We start from the raw sequence: 24,765 nt of genomic DNA, 5'->3' as shown, positions 1-24,765 counted from the left end.
CTATTTAGACCTACAGCTTTCCCTGTCTCAGAGCATGATAAATCCATTCAACCAGTTATTTAAGCAGAAAATCTTGTAAAAATCATTGTTTACTCCTCTCTATCTTTTGGCAAATCTTGTTGGCTATGGCTTAGAAATATAATAAATATAATACCTCTTACTTCTCGACAGGTACTAACTAAGCTCCAGCCATTCTTTTCTCTTGCCTGGAATAATTAAACAGCTTTTTTATGCCCATTCTTGCCTTTGTATAGTCTAGCCTCCAAGGAACTAGAGTGTTCCTGCTAAAATAAAGGATGATCGTGATTATGTTACTCATCTGCTCAAAGCCCTGTGATGGCTTCCTATCTGCCCTTCTCCTCACTTCCCGCCCCATTTCCTACCACCTTACTCTATTTCCTCCAGTAGTTTAGATCTCTTGCCTGTTCCCTAAACACAGTAAGTGAGAAGATCTCCCCAGGGCCTTCTCATTTGTTCCCTCTGCCTGAACTTAAGTGGGACAGTGTCCCCAAACATTCCACTATTCAATTTCTTTAGGTAGGATCCAAGCCAGACTCAATTTACTAAAACTGACATCCTTGGAGGGATAATGTAATGTGATAAATCAAATACTTTTCATTAAGACATTAGCATAGGATAGTTGGAATTTTTGTTCTTCCAAGGGATAGTGAGTCAAAAAGAGGTTGAAAAGATGATTGAAAGACACCCTAGAAAAAGAATGTTTTTCAGGCATTGAAAAATATACATGAAAAAGTAGAATTCCATATAGCAGTGCCAACGAATGATCAAGAACCTTAGGTGCTCTGGAATTCGAGGCATTCCTTTGTAGCCTTCAATCTACTCTAAGATAAGAAAATTGCTGCCTCTAACTGGCTGTAACACCAGATGACCTGAGAGGAAGGACATGGTATTCACTCTCTGTCTTTGAAAACTTCAAAAATCTTAAAAGAAGGACTAGTGTTCTGTTAGAATTCTCACTTAATATTTTGCACATGACTTCAAAGAGACAACTCCAAAGGAGATTATTAAAATTTTATCTTTCATGGTTATGTGAAACTGTTAATTCACTTACCAAAGAGAATATCATACACATATTTGGTTTAAAATTGAAATGCCACAGCAGATGTTAGCATTTGTGTTTTTCACTCACTTATTACCTTGCACAAAGATAGTAACTTCAAAATTAGCATATTACAATGTTGTAATACAATGATAGCACATTTCAACTAAAGAAAACCAGTAGAATATCTTTAAAGGCAGTGGGGGGAGGAAGAGTCCTCTTAGACTAAAACTAGAAAGTCCTCTTGTTTTGTGCCTGGGGCTATAGACTAAAGACTCATTTCCACTGGTGTGGTGAAAAATAACAACTAAACCAAGTTTTGTTCCTCCTGTGGAAACTGTCTTTCAGAAAAATAATATAAAATTACCTAGAGTGCCTTCAAAGGGGTCCTTGCAAGTAGGATTCCTGAAGTTTAAGCTATTCTTCATGATAAATTTTTTTCTGAGAAAATGCTATTTTTTGTTCCCAAAGGCCTAACAGCATAATGAAATTTGCATTATAGATGTATAGGCAATCTTTTATATCACCAGTGACTCCTAGACCACTGTACAAGAATCTGTATCTAATTTATTTTTTCTTTTCTTTTTTTTTTTTTTGCATTCATGAAAAAGAAAAGAGGAGAGGAAAGAAGAGAAAAAAAGAAAAAACATCCTACACATAAAATGGGGGAATCCATTTGTTTACAGCCATTCTATCAGGAAAAGAGTATGCCCATGAAAATTTAAATTTGATGTGGAAGGGAAGAAAAAAAATACTATGGAACATTAAGAAATGCTAAAAATGAAAAATTCCAAAAACTTGAGATTAACACGAGAATGAAAATTACCATCTGCTTAAAGTGTAAAAGATATTAGAAAAAATACTAAAAAATAGATAGTCAACACCTCATAAATTCAAGTTTTACTGCCCTCTTCACTAGGGAATCACTCTTTCAGAGGAATATCTGCTGCAAGAAAACATTTGTATTTTCCTGATATGATATTGATAGTAGAATATTAATATAAATGTGAATGTGCCCTAGGCACTTTAAGAAGTGTTGAATTTTGGTTTAGGCTATGAAAGCAAATATTGCACTGAACAAAGTTCAACAGTCAAGAAAGACTTTATATAAGACTACTGCAATAGGGGAGAGAGACTGAACTCAACTCCCCTGAAATAAAAGATGTGAATGTTTCTAAGTTTTGAGGTGAGCTAGTAAAAAAGTACTGGAGGACTTTGGGGGAGGGTTGACCAGTGGGATGTGTCAAGCTTGTAGAGTTATCCTACAGTTTGAAATGTTTTCTTCTGGGATTAAGCCATCTGTGGCTGGTAACTGGCTCCCAAAATAGTTAGGCTCCTACCTTCCCATCAAGACTGAGAGATGGAGGCACTATCTCTTATAATGTTTAATTGCAAAGTAATAAATAGTTCCCAGATCCTTGAGAAAGACATTTCCTGGGTAGTAAAACTGGCAAGAGGTCAAGAGGCTGGGAGATTTATATACATTTCAAAGGGACAGAGAAAGAATTTACAATTGCAATATTTCTGAAGCAAATTCTCTAAGAAACTGGAAGTCAGAGGCCCACAGCTGGGAAGAAATCTGTCTAAAAGTTAGTCAAGCTGAGGGGAAAAGTAAGGCTATCTTGGTCAAGGCAATGGCTTTGAATTTATATTCCAGGTTGTATTAAGTATACTAGTAACCCTCCCTTTGGTTAAAATTGGGAGTGGCTATCCTAGATAGATGATAGATAGACAGACAGATGATAGATGATAGATAGATAGATAGATAGATGATAGATAGATAGATGATAGATCATTCTCTTCATATATTCACTTCAAGGATTATAGAATGCTTAACACTGTTACATACATTTTTATAGTTTATTATCCAGAGACTTCTTTGTTAAGTTTCCTCCCCTTTTCTCCCTGAACCATTGAAAGAAATCAAAAACAATTAAAACAGAATGGAAGGTCTCACTTCAGAAAAACAAGGTAATACAGTAATTACCTCAAGCAAAAGACTTCTGCAAATTCTTCTGAGGAGAAAAAAAAAACTCTTAGTACTCACCTACCTAGTTTAATAATCATTAAGTAATTAATCCCTAACAACATCTCTTTTTGAGCCTGGCAAGAATGATTATTTATCCATATTTTTGAGAGTGCACAAGACAGTCGATACTCTTTACATGAAAAGTGCAATGGAAAATGGGAATTAAAGTTCTGATTCCTATCTTGAATCTGAATTACTATTATTAATTATTGTCAAGTGAAAAAATTCTGGTTTCGCTCAAACCAAATGATGATCTTCCGTAATAACTGCAGTTACATAAAACACTGTAAAATATTGTATGTATTTCATGTACTCTTTCTAATTTTTCAAACATACCTCTCAAAGCATATATTTATGGTAAAAATGACATCCTGAAAAGATAACTTTCTGGTGTGGAGGTCATAGAAAACAAGTGTGCATGCCAAATTTATTTTACACATTCAGTAATATCTGTTACAGTTCCTTGTTCAGAGAAAAACAATTAGGTCCTCAGATATCAAGTACATTTCTTTCTCCTGCCAAACTGCAAGGTTTTTGTTTGTTTGTATTGTTTGTTTGTTTGTTTTTGCGGTATGCGGGCCTCTCACTGTTATGGCCTCTCCTGTTGCGGAGCACAGGCTCCGGACGTGCAGGCTCAGCGGCCATGGCTCACGGGCCCAGCAGCTCCGCGGCATGTGGGATCTTCCCAGACTGGGCCACGAACCCGTGTTCCCTGCATCGGCAGGTGGACTCTCAACCACTGCGCCACCAGGGAAGCCCTTCTTCTACTTTTTTAATTCTTCTTCCTGGCTCTCTGAGGATTCACAGTGCAATTTTCCTGCTACACAAAGGAACTGAACTTGGCTGTATCTCATCCTCCCATCCATTCACTCAACAAGCACCTACACAGTGTGATGGCACTTTGCAAGTAGTTCCCAGCTGCGAATCTAGAGATGAATCTCACAATATCAAGGCACTGACAATTAACTGCCTTGGAAATTTGGGTTTTTTCACTTTTCACAGTAACTATAAAGGATTAAACCAGGCCAAGAAAATGGGCAATGTCTGGAGAAGAAAACAGCCTTTGTTTTTTTTTTTTTTTTTTTGGCGAGATAACTGAGTTTTTGTGTTGTGTGTGCATGGTTATTTGTGTTAGCATTCACTTCTAAAATCACTGTCACTCCTACTGCTTTATTATCGTCTCATCAATTGGTAGCTCTAATGATGAGATTTCAGACTAGGGATAAAGACAGAGTAAAGCAAAATAAACTCATGGTTAAAAGCTTCAGAGTAAGTCAAGAGGTGTTCTAGTTAAAATTCAAGAATGAAGCAATTGGTTGTCCAAGGTAGGACAAAGTGGTCCATGGGATCTTTTCATATGACTGGATTTGTCATATGAGGGAGGTTACAGGTATTCTACAAACATTAGTTATGTTTTCCTCATTATTGCTCTCATTAAGAGAACTTTTAAAGGGTCTTTAATGCTGTTGAACAGGCATCATCCAGTTATTTCATATGTAAGAGGGTTCTACATAAAAAGGAGGCTCAAGTGATTCAGAAAACATAATAGATCCTATGAGAATGGTACCTGAAATGAAGATGGTGGTGTAGAATGGAAAGCCAGATAATTTGTCTATCCTGTGTGGTTTTTTTCTTCATCTCAGGATGAAGGAAGAAATATAAAGCGAAATGTCCGTTTACAGCAGCACTGAAATGAACTAACTTGGCTTGTATAACAACTCTCTTTAATCAGCTGAATTTGATAAAATGCCATGATCTTTGAGTGACAATTTGATGAGGATGGCAGACCTATGTTGGATCTAACTATAGACATATTTATGACCAATGAATAATGAAACTGCGTTAACCAACAGTCTACAGACCAATAGATTCACTTTATCCTATCCTGAGTGCTAGTTTTCAATGTTTAATTAGCATAATCAATAGTATTGCCCTTTCCTGGGATTTAGAATCCCCTGACTTCTCCCCTTTAGTGAAAGACAGTGAATTTATTCATGGGATGTGTTCTCTTGCCATTCAAGTTAGTAAATGTAACTTTGTAATTTTTTAAATTATTAAAACAATATAGTTGGTCTGCAGAAAGTGTAATCATTTCTTTTTTGGAATTGAACAACTTCTCTACTAAAATCCTGACATTCCTGGGTCCAGCCAAGGGTTCCCTTATTCCAGATGGTACATGACTTCTGAAATTGTTCATTTAGACTTCTGCTCATCCACATTTTTTAATTTTTGAGTTACCGGAAGAGTAATTTACATGTGGGCATGTTTGAGGAGAGTTGGGGAGTGGGGAGGTGAGGAAAAAAAGAGTTGAAAGAATGAGGAATATAATTTGAGGACTCCAAGCATACATATTTTTAAAAATACAAAATATAAATAATTATATTCTTTTACATTTTGTCTCTTGGTAGTAACATTTTGTTTCTATCATAAGGTGTTTCCAAGTGACCAAGTCTGTTATTTTAAGATTCTCTTAAATATATAAATTCTCTTGCCTTTATATAAAAAAAATCAAAGCAGCCAATTATTTTCTGTTTGTTTTAATATATCATATTAACATTAAATGCATAAATTAATTAAAGGAAGAAATATTGTAAATTATAGTATCTAATGTTTCAAGACCTTATCCATTTTTAAAAGATACCTTTTATGAGTGGTAATAAAAATAAAGTTGAGACTGGAAAAAGAACACAGATACTTCTTAGGGAAAAAAAAAACATCTTAAAGTTATTCAGGAAAGAGAGTTTGAAGCTGCAAATTGTTTTAATATGCATATAATTAATTGTGAAACTTTATAATGTGAAATTTAATTAAACTTGTTCTAGCCATTTAGGTTTTGAAATGTTAGGTATAATAATAAGTGAAAGATGTGAGAAATCGATATTATCCTTCTGGCATTTTTGTTTCAGCTATATAGTAGCTTTCTTACCAGGTGTGTAAGAGAGCCACAGATATTTTTGCCTTGATCTACAGGAAGAAGAATGTTCTATAAAGGGTAAATCTATTAATTAGAGACCTGCACAGCTTTCTTTCTTGCTAGTGTAGTCATTAAATTGATTTTTCCAGTCCATCATGTAATTGTTCCACCGATGGAATCCTGCTTTCCATTCTCGTTCTGCTTCATCAATATTTCCTGTAAAACATGGAATGAGTTGTATTAATCTAAATTTTAATCTCTGTTTACGTTCATTGAAAAATAATTTTGATTGCAGATGCCGTTTTCTCCAACGGCACAGCGATGTTTATTTTTTGTTTTTGTTTTTTTGCGGTCTGCGGGCCTCTCACTGCTGCGGCGTCTCCCATTGTGGAGCACAGGCTCCGGACGCGCAGGCTCAGCGGCCATGGCTCACGGGCCCACCGCTCCGCGGCATGTGGGATCTTCCCGGACCGGGCACGAACCCGCCTCCCCTGCATTGGCAGGCGGACTCTCAACCACTGCGCCACCAGGGAAACCCTACAGCGATGTTTTATTCATTATTTATTATCAACTTCTCTCACTACCTGAACAGATTTTAATTGAATTTTTATATATTATATGAAAATGCAAATAATATATAGGTACAAAATATATATAACATAAATGCAAAAAAATCCGTTCATGTATTATGTCAAATTATGTTACATTACATATATTTGCTTTAGTTTCTGAGAAGATGCATAAATATTATTCTTCTCTTCACTCTCCTAGGCATAGCAAAAATCTCATTTAATGCATCTCATTTACATATATAATTATATAGTGGAGTATTATTTCTGATTTAAATGTTTATATATGAATATTTATTAATGCATAAGGAGAACTTTGTAATCGGCATTCTGTATAGATTCTACACTCATCATATATCAATATATTTTAACTCCAAACAATGCCTGGTCATTGAAAGCAACTTATTGAAACTATTGTACTATATGATAGAAGTTTATTAATTGCTTTGCAAATTAGAAGGATGATTAAGAAAATCTCCAGCAATTTGCAAAGTATATGTATGTGTCAGGGGAGAGGAGTGTTTATACCAGAAATAATGTGAGACAATGAATCGAAAAGGGTTTATGTACTACAAAAACCTTGAAATCTTGATTTATTTGAAAGTGTATTATATTAAAGAATAAAGTCTGTGAACAACAGAAAATCTTAAATTACAAACTTTTAAAACCGTATATTTATGTTCCTAATATAAATAGATATAATAAAGCTAGAAGGTAGTTTATTTAAATCTATAGGTATTTTATACATTTGTAGTTCTTTTACTTTTTAAACTTTTAGGATGCTGAGCTATAGTCATTGAATTAAAAACAAAATTTTAAGTGATTTCAACTATTGTGAAAATAAGAACTGACAATTTTTTTTTTTTTTAAGAAGATGTTGGGGGTAGTAGTTTATTAATTAATTTATTTATTTTTGCTGTGTTGTGTCTTCGTTTCTGTGCGAGGGCTTTGTCTAGTTGTGGCAAGCAGGGGCCACTCTTCATCGTGGTGTGCGGGTCTCTCACTATTGCGGCCTCTCTTGTTGCGGAGCACAGGCTCCAGACGCGCAAGCTCAGTAGTTGTGGCTCACGGGCCTTGTTGCTACGTGGCATGTGGGATCCTCCCAGACCAGGGCTCGAACCTGTGTCCCCTGCATTAGCAGGCAAATTCTCAACCACTGCGCCACCAGGGAAGCCCGGGAACTGACAATTTTTTAATGTATACTTTTCAGTTAGGAATTTTCTAAAATTATAAATTTGTAGGATGTTAATTTGGAGAAGAAAGTTCATGTGATCTCATACTACATTATAATGTATATGAAAAAGTGCCTTCACTCATGTTATCACAATGGAGCACATTCAGTGATTTGTTTTTAGTTTATATGAAAATCAAAATATTTAAAACATTTGTACAGCCATTAAGAGATCCCCTGTAATTTAAGATATATTTAGGTCTCAAATGTTCACAATGCTTGGACATTGGATAAATATTTAAGAATTTATACAAAAATGTCCTATTTTTATGTAAAATGCCTTTTAAAAGTCAATGGCTATAATTTTTTGTGAATAAAAGAATTTTTCTGAAGAGTCAAAACCATTAAATGTGGAAGAAAGATGTTAAATATCATACCAAATTATCCACTTTTATGTTCTTTTTTATGATAATTAAATGCTGTTTTAAATGTTATTTACACAAAATAAGGACTCTAAAATTCTGAAAAAACAAAATTTTTAATATAACAAATAAATGACTGGTAATTTAGCATTTAGACCATGAATTTTAATATTTAGAGAAAAGGTCTTATATCTGATTTTCATTTCCTCTTCATGGAATGATACCAAATCCATTGATTCATATAAATATAAATTTATTTCCTTATGTGTCATAATCAAATATCTATACAATTTAGTTATTAAAATAGTTTACTTTTTAGTGCACAAATGCTCTGTAAACCTGAGTACATTTTTACTTTAGAAGTACTGGACATTGATTGAGACAATAAAGTTCAAAACATTTAATTATTTTCTAACAGTATCCAAAGGAACTGAATATACCATAATAAAAAGACAATAAAAAACCTGAGTCCTTTGTCATAAGTCAAAACCAAAATTAGAAGTTTTTCTCCTCCCTCTCCTTCTTTTCTTCCTCCAAAACTGGAACACTACTTAAGTGGCTATAGATTTATCATCATCGGTGAGATGTAGATCTATTTGTTTTGTAGTTAACAGGGTGCTGCAGTGTGAAATAAAGAAAAGAATATCAGTATAGGCTTTGGAGTGACATGGGTTGAAATTCCAGCTTGATCAATTATGGTATTAGTGACATAAAAAAAAATTCTTAACTTTCAAATTAGTTTTCCAAATGTAAATGGAGTTGGTAATCCCTATTTTGCAATGTTGCCATGAGGGATAAATGAGATGGTACTTACATTGTGAAATCAAGTTATATGCATCTACGGGGAGCTCTGGAAATGAATTTACTGCCCTTGTTATAAAAATTTATTCCTAACTTTGCTCTTTATTGAATCAGTGTATAGCTAGATCAATACCAGTAGTTCATGAACATATTGACACAACTTTTTCAGGACTTTGGTGACCTTCATTTTGCCCACATTGTGTCTCATTTGGGGGAAAATCAGGCTCTCTTCCCTACAGAAAGAGGGATAGTAATGAAACTGTTTTTTTGTCTTGTCAATTAAAAAAGGGTGAGCAATATTTCACCAGAGCTGAGTCTATTTAGCCAAGTCTGAGGAGTTAGGACAGAACATAAGAGAGGTAAGTCAACCCCAAATAGTTATTGGAGATGAAGTTAGATGACATTACATTGATATTTAATGGTGCTGAACATTTTGATTAAAAAATAACATATTTCCTGTACTCTGAGAGTTCATTAAAAATATCTTCTGTTCTCTTTACTTGCTTATTTTCCTGTTTGTCAACTAGTTATTAAAATTGCAAAGGATTTCATAATTCTTTATGGAGTAGATCACAAACTTACTAGTTGTCCTTTTATAATTTTTGGTGTATGGTGAGACAGTAGAATGAACTACGATAAACTCAGGCTGGGCTTTCTGAAGACTTCATGTACTTTTACAGTGAAACAAATAGATCATTTAATTTGATTATCAAGTTACCCAAAGTCTTTGTGTATTTGTTCATTTTGTTTTGCTTTTAACAAAGAATGGAAAACTCAAATATGCAACCAGCAAAACTAGCTTGATTTTTTTTCTTCAAACCACCTTTGCACTATCTCATTTTTGTTTGCCATTCTTGCTAAATAATTAGCAAATAGCAGTATATGAGGTTCCAAAGTGACCAATCCAAGTGGTATCTCAGCTTTTAAATTTATATGTGGTCTTCTTTAGTTGTAGCAAGCAACAACTAAATAACACTTTGGTTCATGATTTATTCAACGCTTTGATTCATGATGTATTCAAAGGTCAAAGGAGGAACCACTGGATCTGATACTTTTTTTTACTGGGAAGATGTGAAGATTAAATATTTTTTCCTTTAAATAAATTTACTTTCTCAATTTTAATGAAAAATATTGATATTTTATTGACATTGAATGCCTCATTTCTCTATTTCCTTTTCCTTTTTCAAATGATTATGAGATATTGTGGAGTTATATTCTTAGTGAAAAATCTGAATTTGATAACAGTTGAAACAAATATTGTATTTTATTTCTTGCAGGTGTTTGCAATAACAGCCTAGCTGTGTGCTGAAGTATAGTCTGAAAGTTAAGTGCTAGAATTTGTGTGTTTAAACAAGTCTTAAGGATCATTTTATTTGAGAATATTTATTGCTCAGATGTAAACAACTGCTCAAATGGTACTTATAAAGACTATTGGGCTTCCATCGTGAGTGAGGTAAACATTTCTCCTTTTAAGAAATCCAGTCACTAGTTATTTTTTGAAATTTTCCTTTGCTTGTAAAGTTATCTTTTTTTAAAAGTAATATTTCCATAAAAACTTCAGCCCAGGTCATCTGAATAACTCCAATTTTCAGAACATTGAAAATTAGAATGTTTGAAGTTTTGTGACTTGAAAACTATAAGGTATGGTAAGAACATATTTTCTTAATCTTTTAGTCCCTTTATATTTCTTAATCTTTTAGTCCCTTTATGTTTATAAAACCTAAAAACATGGCATTTCAAAGTGGTTCTGTTTGTTTAAATGTAAACATTTTTATTATTAATGAATACATTGTTGATGTTATAACAATTATATCATGCATTTACTTTAAATTTTATTAAATATATTTCATATAACTCCTTTGGGGGAATTATCTGAAAAAAATACTGCTAAAATATAAAGTTATGTTTTCAAGACACACTGGAAATATCCCAGAGCAAGGTATGGTATTTCCATACAGCTCAGTGTTGCTTACACTAGAAAGTTGTTCAGACTTGTGTAGGATGGAGCAGCATCTAGCTAAAAATTTAGGAGTTTGTTTATTCAACCTGCTTTATAGTAGTTGAGTATTTAGAGATAGAGATTTTGAAGTACATTTTCAAAAATTACTGAGATTGAAATTTTATTTTACCAACAAATACATCACAGTAGACCACATTAGCTTGAACCAGAATGACTCAGTTTGGTTTATAATAAATTAGTCATTTAAAATTTGCTCCTACCCCACCTTATTTCCCTTATTTCCCTTATGACCCTCTCATTTAAAAATATTTTAAGTAACAATTGAGAATATGTAGTCTGTGATTTGTTAAATGCTACCTCTTCTGGTCTCTTGGCAGATTAAATGTGTTACCTCATTGTTATTCACACCCAGAGGACACAAGGGCAGCACTGTAGTTCTGCCAAGGGATGCAGGAGCCCATCTCTGATATATATTGTGCCACTCAGCATTTAGTGATGCACAGAGAACTGGTCTATCAATAATGTTTCCCAAACAGATGAGTCCATAATTATAATTTTGGTGAGTAAAATCTGAGAATCAAAAGGCATATTAAACAATCAAATACAACTCTGAGATGTCCATATTTGCCTGAAAGTAACTCCTAACCGCTCTAAAGAAGAAACTAAAAACATCTACTGTATTGTGATATCTAGTATGTAGCCTGAAAATTGCAGAATGTTCTGATGAACAGAATGGTAAAGTATAAAGGAACTAGTTAGCGATGTGTCTGGTGATTGAAAGTCAATTACTTTTATTTGAAAAATATGGAAAATAGACCTGAGGAGCCACATCAGTTATAAATAGCTGACATTTAAAAAAGAAAAAAACAGGCAGTGAATTGTATATGTATGTCATTTTTCTCACAGAAAATGTGATCATTCATGTTGGTCATTCAAGTTTAGCCAAATATCTTCTTACCAATGAATTCTGAAATAGTAGGATAATCTGAACAATTTTCCTAGTATTTCCTTATACAAATCTAAGTAATCACTTCCTGAAGAGTAGTTAACTAAATTACTACTATTTTATTGTATTATGTAATGTATGTAGGTGGTCTTAAATATCTCCAAGCTTAGAATATTTAGAAATATTTGGATTGTGTTTTTAGATATGTAAATTTTAGATATTTTTCCCCCTTAGAAATCAAGGGTTTTACTATTTATCACTATTGTTTTTCTTATGAGTTATCTATTCCATACATATTAGTGTATATATGTCAATCCCAGCCTCCCAATTCATCTCACCACCACCACCACCCCCGTCACTTTCCCCCATACGTTTGTTCTCTACATCTGTATCACTAAATTTGTTTTGCCTCTTTTTGAGTATAAATATATAAAATAAACAATTATATATTATTTATTTTATATATTTATTTTTTCATTTATCCATTAGTTAATTCCACAAAAATTGGCTGAATAGCGAGAGTGCCCTATTTTAGTTCCACTGCTAGGTTTCCTGTTCCTCTAGGGAAAAATTCCTAGTTTTGCTTTCTTTATTTAACTGCTAAGGTGCTGCTTATATAGTAAGCCCTCAAAACATATCTAAACTTGTTGGAAGAAGGTTGTTAAAATAATGTACACATTGGAATCAATTAATTGTAAAGTCACAGATGAACATTATCACTGTGCCATGAATAGTCTACCTTTTCCCCCTTTTACATAATCCATAACCAATTATTTAACCAAATACTAAAACAAAACAAAACAAAACAAAAAACAACACACACCTGTCATTTCCAAGACTTTGGGAAAAAATAGTGTCCAGAATCGGCACTGTTGAGCACGTAGTTTAGTGTATACTCTTGGTGACTCTGTATTCAAGGTTAAATATTTTTGTTCATTGCTTTTGAAGACAGGCCATCTTGTACTATTGTTTTGGGTCCCATTTGGATTTCTAAAAAATTAAAGAGAGACATTATAATTCTACTGAAATCAATGATAGATTAAATATATATATATATATATATATAGTTCTCAAAAAACAATAAGAGCTTTTAAAAAGTCAGGAAAATTGTGGAAAAAGAAAAATTGTGGATTTGTTTGATGACGTCAAGCGTAAATGAACTGGGTTGAATATTTTCAGCACCTTGAAGCACTATGTTAGTTAAAATTGTAGGAATTAAAATTTAAAGAAGAACTTATTACACACATTTCTGCTTAACATACAGGGAGAAAAATATATTCTATTCTAGAATGCTTATATTTTCTTCACACTTAAACATGTGTTTAAATTTGGGACTGATTACACATTTCCTTAGTATGTAATAACCTCGTTACCCTAGGGAACTGCCCTCAGTCTCATTTTTAAGTTGATCTTACATTCTTACAGATCTGTTCACTGATTAAAAATCTTTCAATAATTCCCCAGTGAGTTAGTTCAATAAAGGTTAGTGAACATGCTGCCACCCACATTTCCAAAATTACTTTCAGGTATTCTCTTCATGGGCCAACCAACAGGAATTAGGGACAGTTCCTTAGTGATTCCCTCCTCTATTTTACCTCCTGTCTTTGCCTAGCTATTACTTGTGCTTGGAATTCCTTCATTTTCTAACATCAGGAGTCTAGAACCTTCAGATTCTCTTTTTTGTGTTGATGTTTCCCATATCTTTGTGATTTTTAAATCAGTAACACTTGGCTCTATTTTTCAGAAATTTATGATTTTTGGTTCTTTTGTACCTTGTAGGACTCAATAATATATTATTGCCTAGGTCACACAAACAGAAACTCAAAGAGTAAACATTCTGGAAGTGACTCTGTTTAGATAGTCACTGGTGATTCTAAAGATTTTTCTTTAATATATTTGTATGCTATTATTATGAGTCAGACCCTGCCTGGGCTCTAGAAACACAAATAAATATGGAAAACATAGTTTCCCTCAGGGAATTTACAATCAAGGACATCCATGAAAACAAAGAACCAACAATATATGGTAGACTAAATCAAGCATAAACAAAGGGACAAAAATTGTCAGAAGAGGGAATTACCTAAAGGGCAATTTTAGCTGAAGTAAGGAGAAAAAATAAGGAATTGAACCAGAAAGAGAAGTTTGGAGTGCTAGAGAAAGGGAACAGAATTAACATAGTATAAATAATAAGTGTTCTCTTAGTCCAAATAGCAATGAAAAAACTAGTTTTCTTGGATTCTAAGATAGAGGAGATCCTTTTAGAATTATAGCTTTAGGATATAAGTGTTATAGCAGTAAGATCTGACAGCCTAGGAAAACGGTTCAGACTTTAGCTTGTAGGCATTTACAATTCTTGAGGGATTCTTTGCTAGATGGTTTATTGTGTACATAACATTTTAGAAATATTGACCCGGAGGTGGTATCTAGAATAATCAAGAAACTTAGAAACTAGTCACAGATACTTGTATCATAAAAGGAAGACTAAAGTGATAGGGATAAGTAATTCATTCCTTTCTCTTAGATTCGTCTAACTTAAGCAAAGTCATATAAGAAAAACTCCAGTTGAACTTTTCTAAAAGTTTAGCACACAGAATTCTTCATCATTCAAATACCTTCTGTATATTATTAATGGATAGGAAGTTGGGAGTAGTGATAGCAGATACACTTTTTTTTTTTTTTTGGCCGAAAGCCTGTGAACCCCTAGAATTTGGAAAGCGAAGCAGGCATTCATCCAGCTTGGTTAACTAGAGGCAGATTTTGCCAACAAGAGCTTGTGTTGAATAAGTACCATAAATTCCTAATTTATCACAGATGCACAAATATTCAACCATGATTCAGGGGCTGTAGAGATAAACAGCTTCTTGATGAACTAGTTGATTTTATGTAGGAGTTGGATGATTTAATAAGAATTATTAATAACCAGAGCTATTCAAGCTAAGCCAATATCATAACAGGATTGAAACCGCTTGCTTTAGGGTATTATTTGAAAGAGGTCAGGAAGAAAATTTCTCCAGATCACAGATGGCACACTTGTCTAGGTGAATTATGTAGTCTTTTTCTTTTCTGTTAAAGCTTTAGAAATGAACAAGTACAGCTGCTGGAGGCTGGATATTAAACCAGGAGAACCATTGGTCTGATTCGGTACAGCAATCCTTATGTTCCTAAATTGCCCACTTTCCTTCTAATTCCATTCTAATTAACTTATGGCACCATTTTAACTGCACATTTATTTCTGGCTTCTGCAAATGGTGACTTAAATAGAGCTGACTTGTACTTGAGTTCAAGAGCGAAACACTAATGGCACTGCCAGTGTTCATTTAACAAACTTTGTCCTATGAAATAACTCATGAGATTCCAAATTGTAATTCAGAGATAATAAAATTCCTTTGCCTATGGATGCAGATATAGTTTTCAAAAAGTGATTGAAATAGCTCTTGAAGTGATGAAGCATTTTACTCTACAATTGCAGAAACCTCCAAAGACTCTAAAACTTAACCAGAGACATAATTCTCTTCCTATTTGTATCAATTAAACACTTTGTGAAATACAGTATAATTCCCAGATACAGAATTCTGAAACACTATATAATTTTAATTCCAAAATTATAAGATAAATTTAAACATCTTGAGTTTATTATTTTTCAAAAATATTTTCTATTCTGGTTATAAAATAAAGACCTCAAAGTGATAATACTTAACACTTTCCATGAGATAAAGAAATCTCTTCTCTTTTTGTTACCAGGTTCTTTTCCCAATTTGTGGTATACAAAAGTGGTCTAACAGTCATCCATTTCACTTTTCCTCTGATGTAGGATAGAAAAATTTTAACACATGGCTTATTTAACTAAAAAAGCAGAGTACCTTTCAAACTGTATTACAGGAAATTACCTGCTTGTCATTGGTATTTGAGCACAGATTTGATAATTCATTTTATGAAGAAATTCTTTAAAAAGACATTAATTTACTCAGGATGCCAGGTATGAAGAAGTAGGATGCACTCAACTTCATGCATCAAGTTTTCTTTGAATTACAAATTCCAATATTGCCTACCCAATCCTAACACAGGACTTAAGGTTCCCTTTAAGAATTCAGGGACAGTTATTTCTCTTTTTTTTTTTTTTTCTCATTTGAAGAACTTGTCTTTATTTTTACGGGATTTAAGCAAATATCAGAATTGTTAAAGGTGTGTTCCATTTGTTTCTTTAGCTTTTTAAAAATTTCCCAGGACCACAGACATCATTTGTTCTTTCTTTCTGGCACAGGCAGCTCACTTCACCTGTCATCTATTCAGTCCCTCTAATGTGGTCAAGCGTAGGCACTGACAATTTTATTTATTTATTTATTTTTGGCTGCATTGGGTCTTCGTTGCTGCGCACGGGCTTTCTCTAGTTACGGCAACTGGGGGTTACTCTTTGTTGCTATGCGTGGGCTTCTCATTGCGGCAGCTTCTCTTGTTGCAGAGCATGGGCTCTAGGCTGGCAGGCTTCAGTAATTGTGGCACGTGGGCTCAGTAGTTGTGGCTCATGGGCTCTAGAGCACAGGCTCAGTAGTTTTGGTGCACGGGCTTAGTTGCTCTGCAGCATGTGGGATCTTCCCAGACCAGGGCTTGAACCCGTGTCCCCTTCATTAGCCGGCGGATTCTTAACCACTGGGCCCCCAGGGAAGCCCAGCACTGACATTTTTAGAAGGTGAAACTTCTAACTATATTTTGTGTTTCCAAACAGTTGCCTTTGGGTCTACCTTCTTCTACTTTGAGATGTGTCCTCCAGAGCTAAGCGTTTCCCTGGGGCCGATTGCCGCACCGCAGGTCTAAGGCCCAGGTGTCCAGTAGGCTTTATGAATGATTAAAGTGGTTTTGATCTCCTCTGTTAGACACCTGTGTCTGTCTCCCAGCTCCAGATCACATGCCGCCTCTGGGAAGCCTGTCCGGCTCTCGTTTCCCATCCCATGAGGTGACATCTCCTGTCCTGCTAGGAAGTCCTGGGGAAGCAAACACTGTGTCCTTATGTTGGTGTAACCTGGTAACGTACCCTGACACTTAGGCAGTGCAGGCAAGCTCTGCTGTGACGTCAGATAAGGAACTTCATTTCATGTGCCTCGGTTTCCTCGTCTGGACCCTGAGATGGGGCCTGGCGCTGTGTGTGTTCCGTGGGAGCAGGTGAACCACCTCTTCTAGGTGGGCATTTTCAGCTATTTTGACTATGTATTCACTTGTCCTGTTATTTTGGAGGCTCCTTTAGTCCAGAGCTGTCAGTAAATCCCACTTAATCCTCTTTTCTTCCCTGATTTCCTTTAAACAGGCATCCTGGGCTGTCTGGTAAGGAGCAGGGCCATGAGAACTGTAGCATTTGGTTGCTTGGGCTTCTGCAAACAAAAACCTCAACAAACAGTGCTTAAAAATAAAGTTTTTTTTTTTTCCTGACACTAAAAGGACAAAAGGAGGACAATTTCCAGTTTGGTCGGGTCAGTGACTTACAAGCATTTGTTACCCAGGATCCAGGCCTTCCCCTCTTCCCACTTGGTCATTCTCAGTGTGTCCGGGGTCCTTGAGTGGCTTCAGGAATTCTGGGTGTCCTTACTGTATTCCTTTCTGTATTGGTTCAGTTATCAATCTCTGCAACTAGTTTTTTTTTTCTTTTTTTTGCGGTACGCGAGCCTCTCACTGTTGTGGCCTCTCCTGTTGCGGAGCACAGGCTCCGGACGTGCAGGCTCAGCGGCCATGGCTCACGGGCCCAGCCGTTCCGCGGTATGTGGGATCTTCCCAGACCGGGGCACGAACCCGTGTCCCCTGCATTGGCAGGCGGACTCTCAACCACTGCAACACCAGGGAAGCCCTGCAACTAGTTTTTAGGATGTGTGACTACATCTAACTTTAGTAAGATTCTTGATCCCCAGCTTCAGGGCAGGGTGGCCCAGTGATTCACTGAGTTTATGGATCGTGGGTTTTTCCTTGCAACTCGAGTCACATTTAACCAAAGCAAATCTCTTCTTCTTCAGTGTCATCATCTGTCAGAAACGTAGACCTTAAGTGGGAACCCACACACAGGACGACCCTGTGTCCTGGGGGGGCTCAGGGGTGACAGGGAGGTGCCTTGTGATTGCAGTAGCTGTTAGGGGTCCCCTTCAGAGCCTCTGTTCTGTGATCCTGGCCACTGGAACAGGTTTCAGAGGGGAGCATCAGGCCCATGCCCCCTTCCACACAGCCTGGGGGCCTCTGCCAGACACCTCAGTGTCCACGTATCTGCCTTAGCAGATTCCTGCTAGTGTTGGAGGGTCTTCTGCAGAGGCTAGGGGTGGCTATGTCCCACTGTGAGGACAAGGACACTGGCAGCAGAAGCTTTGGGAAGCACTCCCTGGTGTAAGCGCCCCCAGAGTCCGCCATCAGCCCCACCAAAGAGCCTGCGTAGGCTCCAGTGCCGGGTTGCCCCAGGCCAAACAACCAGCAGGGAGCCAGAGACAGTTATTTCTAACTAAGATATACAGTGATTTTAAAGTGAATATATTTTAGAATGCTTTACAGTCTAGTAAAATGAAGCCATGATTAGTAGTTGTAAATTGAAAGGCCACCTGAAATATTCCACAATCATAAGAGTGCTAAAGGGATACAGTATATATTGGATAATTTCTTAAATATGCACATATTCGTGGATTTATATTCCATGTCATGTCATGCTTAAATAAAACTGTATTTTTTGGGGGGTGTGTGAGGTAGAAAAGGATAGTTTTATTACTTTGCCGGGCAAAGGGGGACACAGTGGGATTTTGCCTTCAAAAACTATGTGTCCACAAACAGTACTTTAACTTAAAGAATAGAGGGGTTATAGGAGAATCTGAATTTAGAGATTAAATCCATTCTTTCATTAAACAAATATTAACTGAGAGTATAGCATTGAAACTGTGCAACTCAGATTGGGAATTGAACCCACATTCTTTTAACTGAGATCACACACCTGGTCGCAGGACTTAGTGAAGCTCAGGTTCTTGATGTCTCATCACAGAAAGTATTCAGTGAGAGACAAAGTGATAGGTAAGAAGTGGATTTATTTAGAGAGAAATACACTCCACACATGGAGTGTGGGCAACCTCAGAAGGCGAGAGGCACCAGGGTATGGGGTTGTCAGTTTTTATAGGGCTGGGTAATTTCATAGGCTAATGAGTGAGAGTATTCCAGCTATTTTGGGGAAGGTGTAGGAATTTCCAGAAATTGGCCCACCACCCACTTTTTGAACTTTATGGTCACTCTTGGAACTGTCATGGCACCTGTGGGTGTGTCATTTAGCATGCTGATGTGTTACAATGAGTATACTGAGGCTCAAGGTCTAGTGGAAGTCTGCCATCTAGGACCTATTTGGTTCTAATCAGTTTATGTTGTATCCTCAGGCTATGTCATTCTTTTAAAGTTGTGCCCTGCCCCCTTCCCTCCTGTTTCATTATGTCAGGCTTGTTTGAATCACTGAAGATTCAACAAAAACAAAAAAGACAGAAATTCCTGCCTCTTACAGTTTTCATTCTATGAGAAAGATAGATGATAAAGATGAAAATAAAGGAAAATGTATAGTATGTTAAACAGTAATAGCTGCTAGAAATAATAATAAAGTGGAGAGTGGGGATGATAGGAAATGAGTATATATTATTTTGTGTGTGTGTGTGTGTGTGTGTGTGTGTGTGTGTGTGTGAAGGAGCAGTGGTGAGGGACAGTATAATAATGAATTTTATTGGCCTTTGTCCACATTTCCTTGTGAGATAACCCCTAAGTCTTTGGAATTTTTCAGTGTACCTGATACTTTATGCTAACAAGGTGACTCATGTTGTGCACATGATGGCTTTTGCTAATGCCATGACTCAGGGTGAGGCTGCTCATACCGATAATTTTAGGGAAAGAAGTATCCTCACCAGAAAGGCTAACCATGTGATTAAAGGGTTGGGACTTTGCACCAAGTAATATCATCCTGATCTCCAGGAAGGAGAGGAGCCTGAAGATTGAGTTTTACCACTTGGCCAATAATACAATCAAACATGCCTTTATGATGAAACACCAGTAAAACTGTGAACCTCAAGTTCAGGTGAGCTTCCTGGGTTGGCAATTCTTCATGTGCATATTGCCACAATTTTTTTTTTATGATAAAGAAACTGGATTTTATTTTACATGCCATCAGAATATTTCAAAATGTTTAAGAGCGTTAAGTGAAAGGATAAGATCTATGTTTTATTGTGTGAATTTTTGAATTTTATTTTATTTTTTATACAGCAGGTTCTTATTAGTCATCAATTTTATACACATCAGTGTATACATGTCAATCCCAATCACCCAATTCATCACACACACACAACCCCCACCGCTTTCCCCCCCTTGGTGTCCATACGTTTGTTCTCTACATCTGTGTCTCAATTTCTGCCCTGCAGACCAGTTCATCTGTACCATTTTTCTATGTTCCACATATATGCGTTAATATACGATATTTGTTTTTCTCTTTCTAACTTACTTCACTCTGTATGACACTCTCTAGATCCATACATGTCTCTACAAATGACCCAATTTCCTTCGTTTTTATGGCTGAGTAATATTCAATTGTATATATGTACCACATCTTCTTTATCCATTCATCTGTCAATGGGCATGTAGGTTGCTTCCATGACCTGGCTGTTGTAAATAGTGATGCAATGAACATTGGGGTGTATGTGTCTTGTTGAATTATAGTTTGCTCTGGGTATATGCCAAGTAGTGGGACTGCTGGGTCATATGGCAATTCTATTTTTAGTTTTTTAAGGAACCTCCATACTGTTCTCCATAGTGGCTGTATCAATTTACATTCCCACCAACAGTGCAAAAGTGTTCCCTTTTCTCCACACCCTCTCCAGCATTTGTTTGTAGATTTTCTGATGATGCCCATTTTAATTGCTGTGAGGTGATACCTCATTGTAGTTTTGATTTGTATTTCTGTAATAATTAGTGATATTGAGCAACTTTTCATGTGCTTCTTGGCCATATGTATGTCTTCTTTGGAGAAATGTTTATTTAGGTCTTCTGTCCATTTTTTGATTGGACTCTTTGTTTTTTTTTAATATTGAGCGGCATGTGCTGTTTATATATTTTGCAGATTAATCCTTGGTCCATTGATTCGTTTGCAAATATTTTCTCACATTCTGAGGGTTGCCTTTTCATCTTGTTTGTAGTTTCCTTTGCTTTGCAAAAGCTTTTCAGTTTCACTAGGTCCTATTCATTTATTTTTGTTTTAATTTCCATTATTCTAGGAGGTGATCAAAAAAGATCTTGCTGTGATTTATGTTAAAGAGTGTTTTTCCTATGTTTTCCTCTAAGAGTTTTATAGTGTCCGGTCTTACATTTAGGTCTTTAATCCATTTTGAGTTTATTTTTGTGTATGGTGTTACGGAGTATTCTAATTTCATTCCTTTACATGTAGCTGTCCATTTCTCCCAGCACCACTTATTGAAGAGGCTGTCTTTTCTCCACTGTATATCCTTGCCTCCTTTGTCATAGATTAGTTGACCAAACGTGTGTGGGTTTATCTCTCAGCTTTCTATCCTATTCCATTGATCTATATTTCTGTTTTTGTACCAGTACCATATTGTCTACATTACTATAGCTTTGTAGTATAGTCTGAAGTCAGGGAATCTGGTTCCAAGCTCTGTTTTTTTTTACCTCAAGACTACTTTTGCTATTCAGGGTCTTTTCTGGTCTCCTTATAAATTTTAAGAGTTTTTGTTCTAGTTCTGTAAAAAATGCCACAGGTAATTTGATAGGGATTGCATTAAATCTGTAGATTGCTTTGGGTAGCATAGTCATTTTCATAATATTGATTCTTCCAATCCAAGAACATGGTATATCTTTCCATCTGTGTCACCTTTGATTTCTTTCATCAGTGTCTTATAGTTTTCTGAGTACAGTTCTTTACTTCATTATGTAGGTTTATTCCTAGGTTTTTATCATTTTTGTTGCAGTGGTGAATGGGATTTTTTCCATAATTTCTCTTTCTGATATTTCGTTTTTAGTGTATAGAAATGAAAGAGATTTCTGTGCATTAATTATGTACCCTGCAACTGTACCAAATTCATTGATTAGCTCTAGTAGTTTTCTGGTGGCATCTTTAGGATTCTCTATGTATACTATCATGTCATCTGCAAACAGTGACAGCTTCACTTCTTCTTTTCCAATTTGTATTCCTTTTATATCATTTTCTTCTCTGCAATGGCAAGGACTTCCAAAACTATGTTAAATAATAGTGGTAAGAGTGGACATTCTTGTCTTGTTCCTGAACTTAGAGGAAATGCTTTCAGTTTTTCACCATTGAGAATGATGTTTGCTGTGGGTTTTTCGTACATGGCCTTTATTATGTTGAGGTAGGTTCCCTCTATGCCCACTTTCTGGAGAGTTTTTATCATAAATGGGTGTTGAATTTTGTCCAAAGTTTTTTCTGCATTTATTGAGATGATCATATGGTTTTTATTCTTCAGTTTGTTAATATGGTGTATCATATTGATTGATTTGCATATATTAAAGAATCCTTGCATCCATGTGAAAATTCCCACTTGATCTTGGTGTATGATCCTTTTAATGTGTTGTTGAATTCTGTTTGCTAGTATTTGGTTGAGGATTTTTGCATCTATATTCATCAGTGATATTGGTCTGCAATTTCCCTTTTTTGTAGTAGCTTTGTCTGGTTTTGGTATCAGGGTGCTGGTGGCCTCATAGAATGAGTTTGGCAGTGTTCTTTCCTCTGCAAATTTTGGAAGAGTTTGAAAAGGATGGGTGTTAGCTCTTCTCTAAATATTTGATAGAATTCACCTGTGAAGCCATCTTTTGGACTTTTGTTTGTTGGAAGTTTTTTAATCACAGGTTCAATTTCAGTGCTTGTAATCATCTGTTCATATTTTATATTTCTTTCTGGTTCAGTCTTGGAAAGGTAAACATTCTAACAATTTCTCCATTTCTTCCTGGTTGTCCATTTTATTGGCATAGAGTTACTATAGTAGTCTCTTATGATGCTTTGTATTTCTTCAGTGTTTGTTGTAACTTCTCCTTTTTCCATTTCTAATTCAATTAATTTGTGTCTTTAGCCTGTTTTTCTTGATGAGTCTGGCTGGTAAGTTTAATCCATTCATGTTTAAGGTAATTATCCATATGTATGCTCCTATTACCATTTTCTTAATTGTTATGGCTTTGTTTTTGTAGGTCCTTTTCCATTTTATCAATTTTATCTTCTCAAAAAAACAACTTTTAGTTTTATTGATCTTTGCTATTGCTTTCTTTGTTTCTATTTCATTTATTTCTGCCATGATTTTTATGATTTCTTTTCTTCTACTAACTTTGGGTTTTGTTTGTCCTTCTTTTTCTAGTTCCCTTAGGTGTAAGGTTAGATAGTTTATTTGAGATTTTTGTTGTCTCTTGAGGTAGGATTGTATTCCTATATACTTCCCTCTTAGAACTGATTTTGCTGCATCCCATAAGTTTTGAGCTGTCATGATTTGTTGTAATTGTCTCTAGATAGTTTTTGATTTCCTCTTTGATTTCTTCAGTGAGCTCTTGGTTACGTATTAACGTATTGTTTAGCCTCCATGTGTTTGTGTTTTTTCAGTTTTTTTCCCTGTAACTGATTTCTCATCTCATAGCGTTGTGGTCAGAAATGATGCTTGATATGATTTCAATATTCCTAAATTTACCAAGGCTTGATTTGTGACCCAAGATGTGAAGTATCCTGGAGAATGTTCTGTGTGCACTTGAGAATAAAGTGCAATCTGCTGTTTTTGGATGGAATGTCCTATAAATATCAATTAAATCTATCTGGTCTATTGTGTCATTTAAAGCTTGTGTTTCCTTATTAATTTTCTGTCTGGATGATCTGTCCATTGGTGTAAGTGAGGTGTTAAAGTCCCCCACTATTACTGTGTTACTGTCGATTTCCTCTTTTGTAGCTGTTAGCAGTTGCCTTATGTATTGAGGTGCTCCTATGTTGGGTGTATATATATTTATAATTGTTATATCTTCTTCTTGGATTGATCCCTTGATCATTATGTAGTGTCCTTCCTTGTCTCTTGTAACATTATTCATTTTAAAGTCTATTTCATCTGATATGAGTATTGCTACTCCAGTTTTCTTTTGATTTCCATTTTCATGGAATACATTTTTCCATTCCCTCACTTTCAGTCTGTATGTGTCCTTAAGTCTGAAGTGGGTCTCTTGTAGATAGCATATATATTGGTCTTGTTTTTGTATCCATTCACTGAGTCTGTGTCTTTTGGTTGGAGCATTTAATCCATTCATGTTTAAGGTAATTATTGATATGTATGTTCCTATTACCATTTTCTTAATTGTTATGGGTTTGTTTTTGTAGGTCCTTTTCTTCCCTTGTGTTTCCCACTTAGAGAAGTTCCTTTAGCATTTGTTGTACAGCTGGTTTGGTGGTGCTGAATTCTCTTAGCTTTTGCTTGTCTGTAAAGCTTTTGATTTCTCCATAGAATATAAATGAGATTCTTGCTGGGTAGAGTAATCTTGGTTGTAGTTTATTCCCTATCATTACTTTAAATATATTGTTCCACTCTTTTCTGGTTTGTAGAGTTTCTGCTGAGAAATCAGGTGTTAACCTTATGGGAGTTCTCTTGTATGTTATTTGTCATTTTTCCCTTGTTGCTTTCAATAATTTTTCTTTGTCTTTAACTTTTGTCAGTTTGATTACTATGTGTCTCAGCGTGTTTCTCCTGCTTGGAACTCTGCAATTCCCTGACTTGGGTGGCTATTTCCTTTCCCATGTTAGGGAAGTTTTCAACTATAATTTCTTCAAACATTTTCTCGGGTCCTTTCTCTTTCTCTTCTCCTTCTGGGACCACTATAGTGCTAATGTTGTTGTGTTTAATGTTGTCCCAGAGATCTCTTAGGCT

At 35.5% G+C, this 24,765-nt stretch overlaps 1 protein-coding gene across 1 annotated transcript in view; it reads right to left on the bottom strand.

The window, feature by feature from the left end:
• Window positions 1-5,769: 5,769 nt before the first annotated feature.
• Window positions 5,770-24,765, bottom strand: part of BCHE (butyrylcholinesterase) — an 88,666-nt gene continuing 69,670 nt past the window's right edge. Inside the window, exons 3-4 of the mRNA XM_030864276.2 lie at window positions 12,696-12,862; window positions 5,770-6,219 (exon numbers count right to left, since the gene is read on the bottom strand). Of these exons, the coding sequence (XP_030720136.1) occupies window positions 6,095-6,219; window positions 12,696-12,862 (292 nt within the window). The 3' untranslated portion in view covers window positions 5,770-6,094. The remainder of the gene's footprint in view (window positions 6,220-12,695; window positions 12,863-24,765) is intronic.

The sequence above is a fragment of the Globicephala melas genome, chromosome 4, assembly GCF_963455315.2.
Source record: "Globicephala melas chromosome 4, mGloMel1.2, whole genome shotgun sequence".
In the NCBI taxonomy this organism is placed as follows: Eukaryota; Metazoa; Chordata; class Mammalia; order Artiodactyla; family Delphinidae; genus Globicephala; species Globicephala melas.
This window is presented reverse-complemented; position numbering and strand designations above follow the sequence as displayed.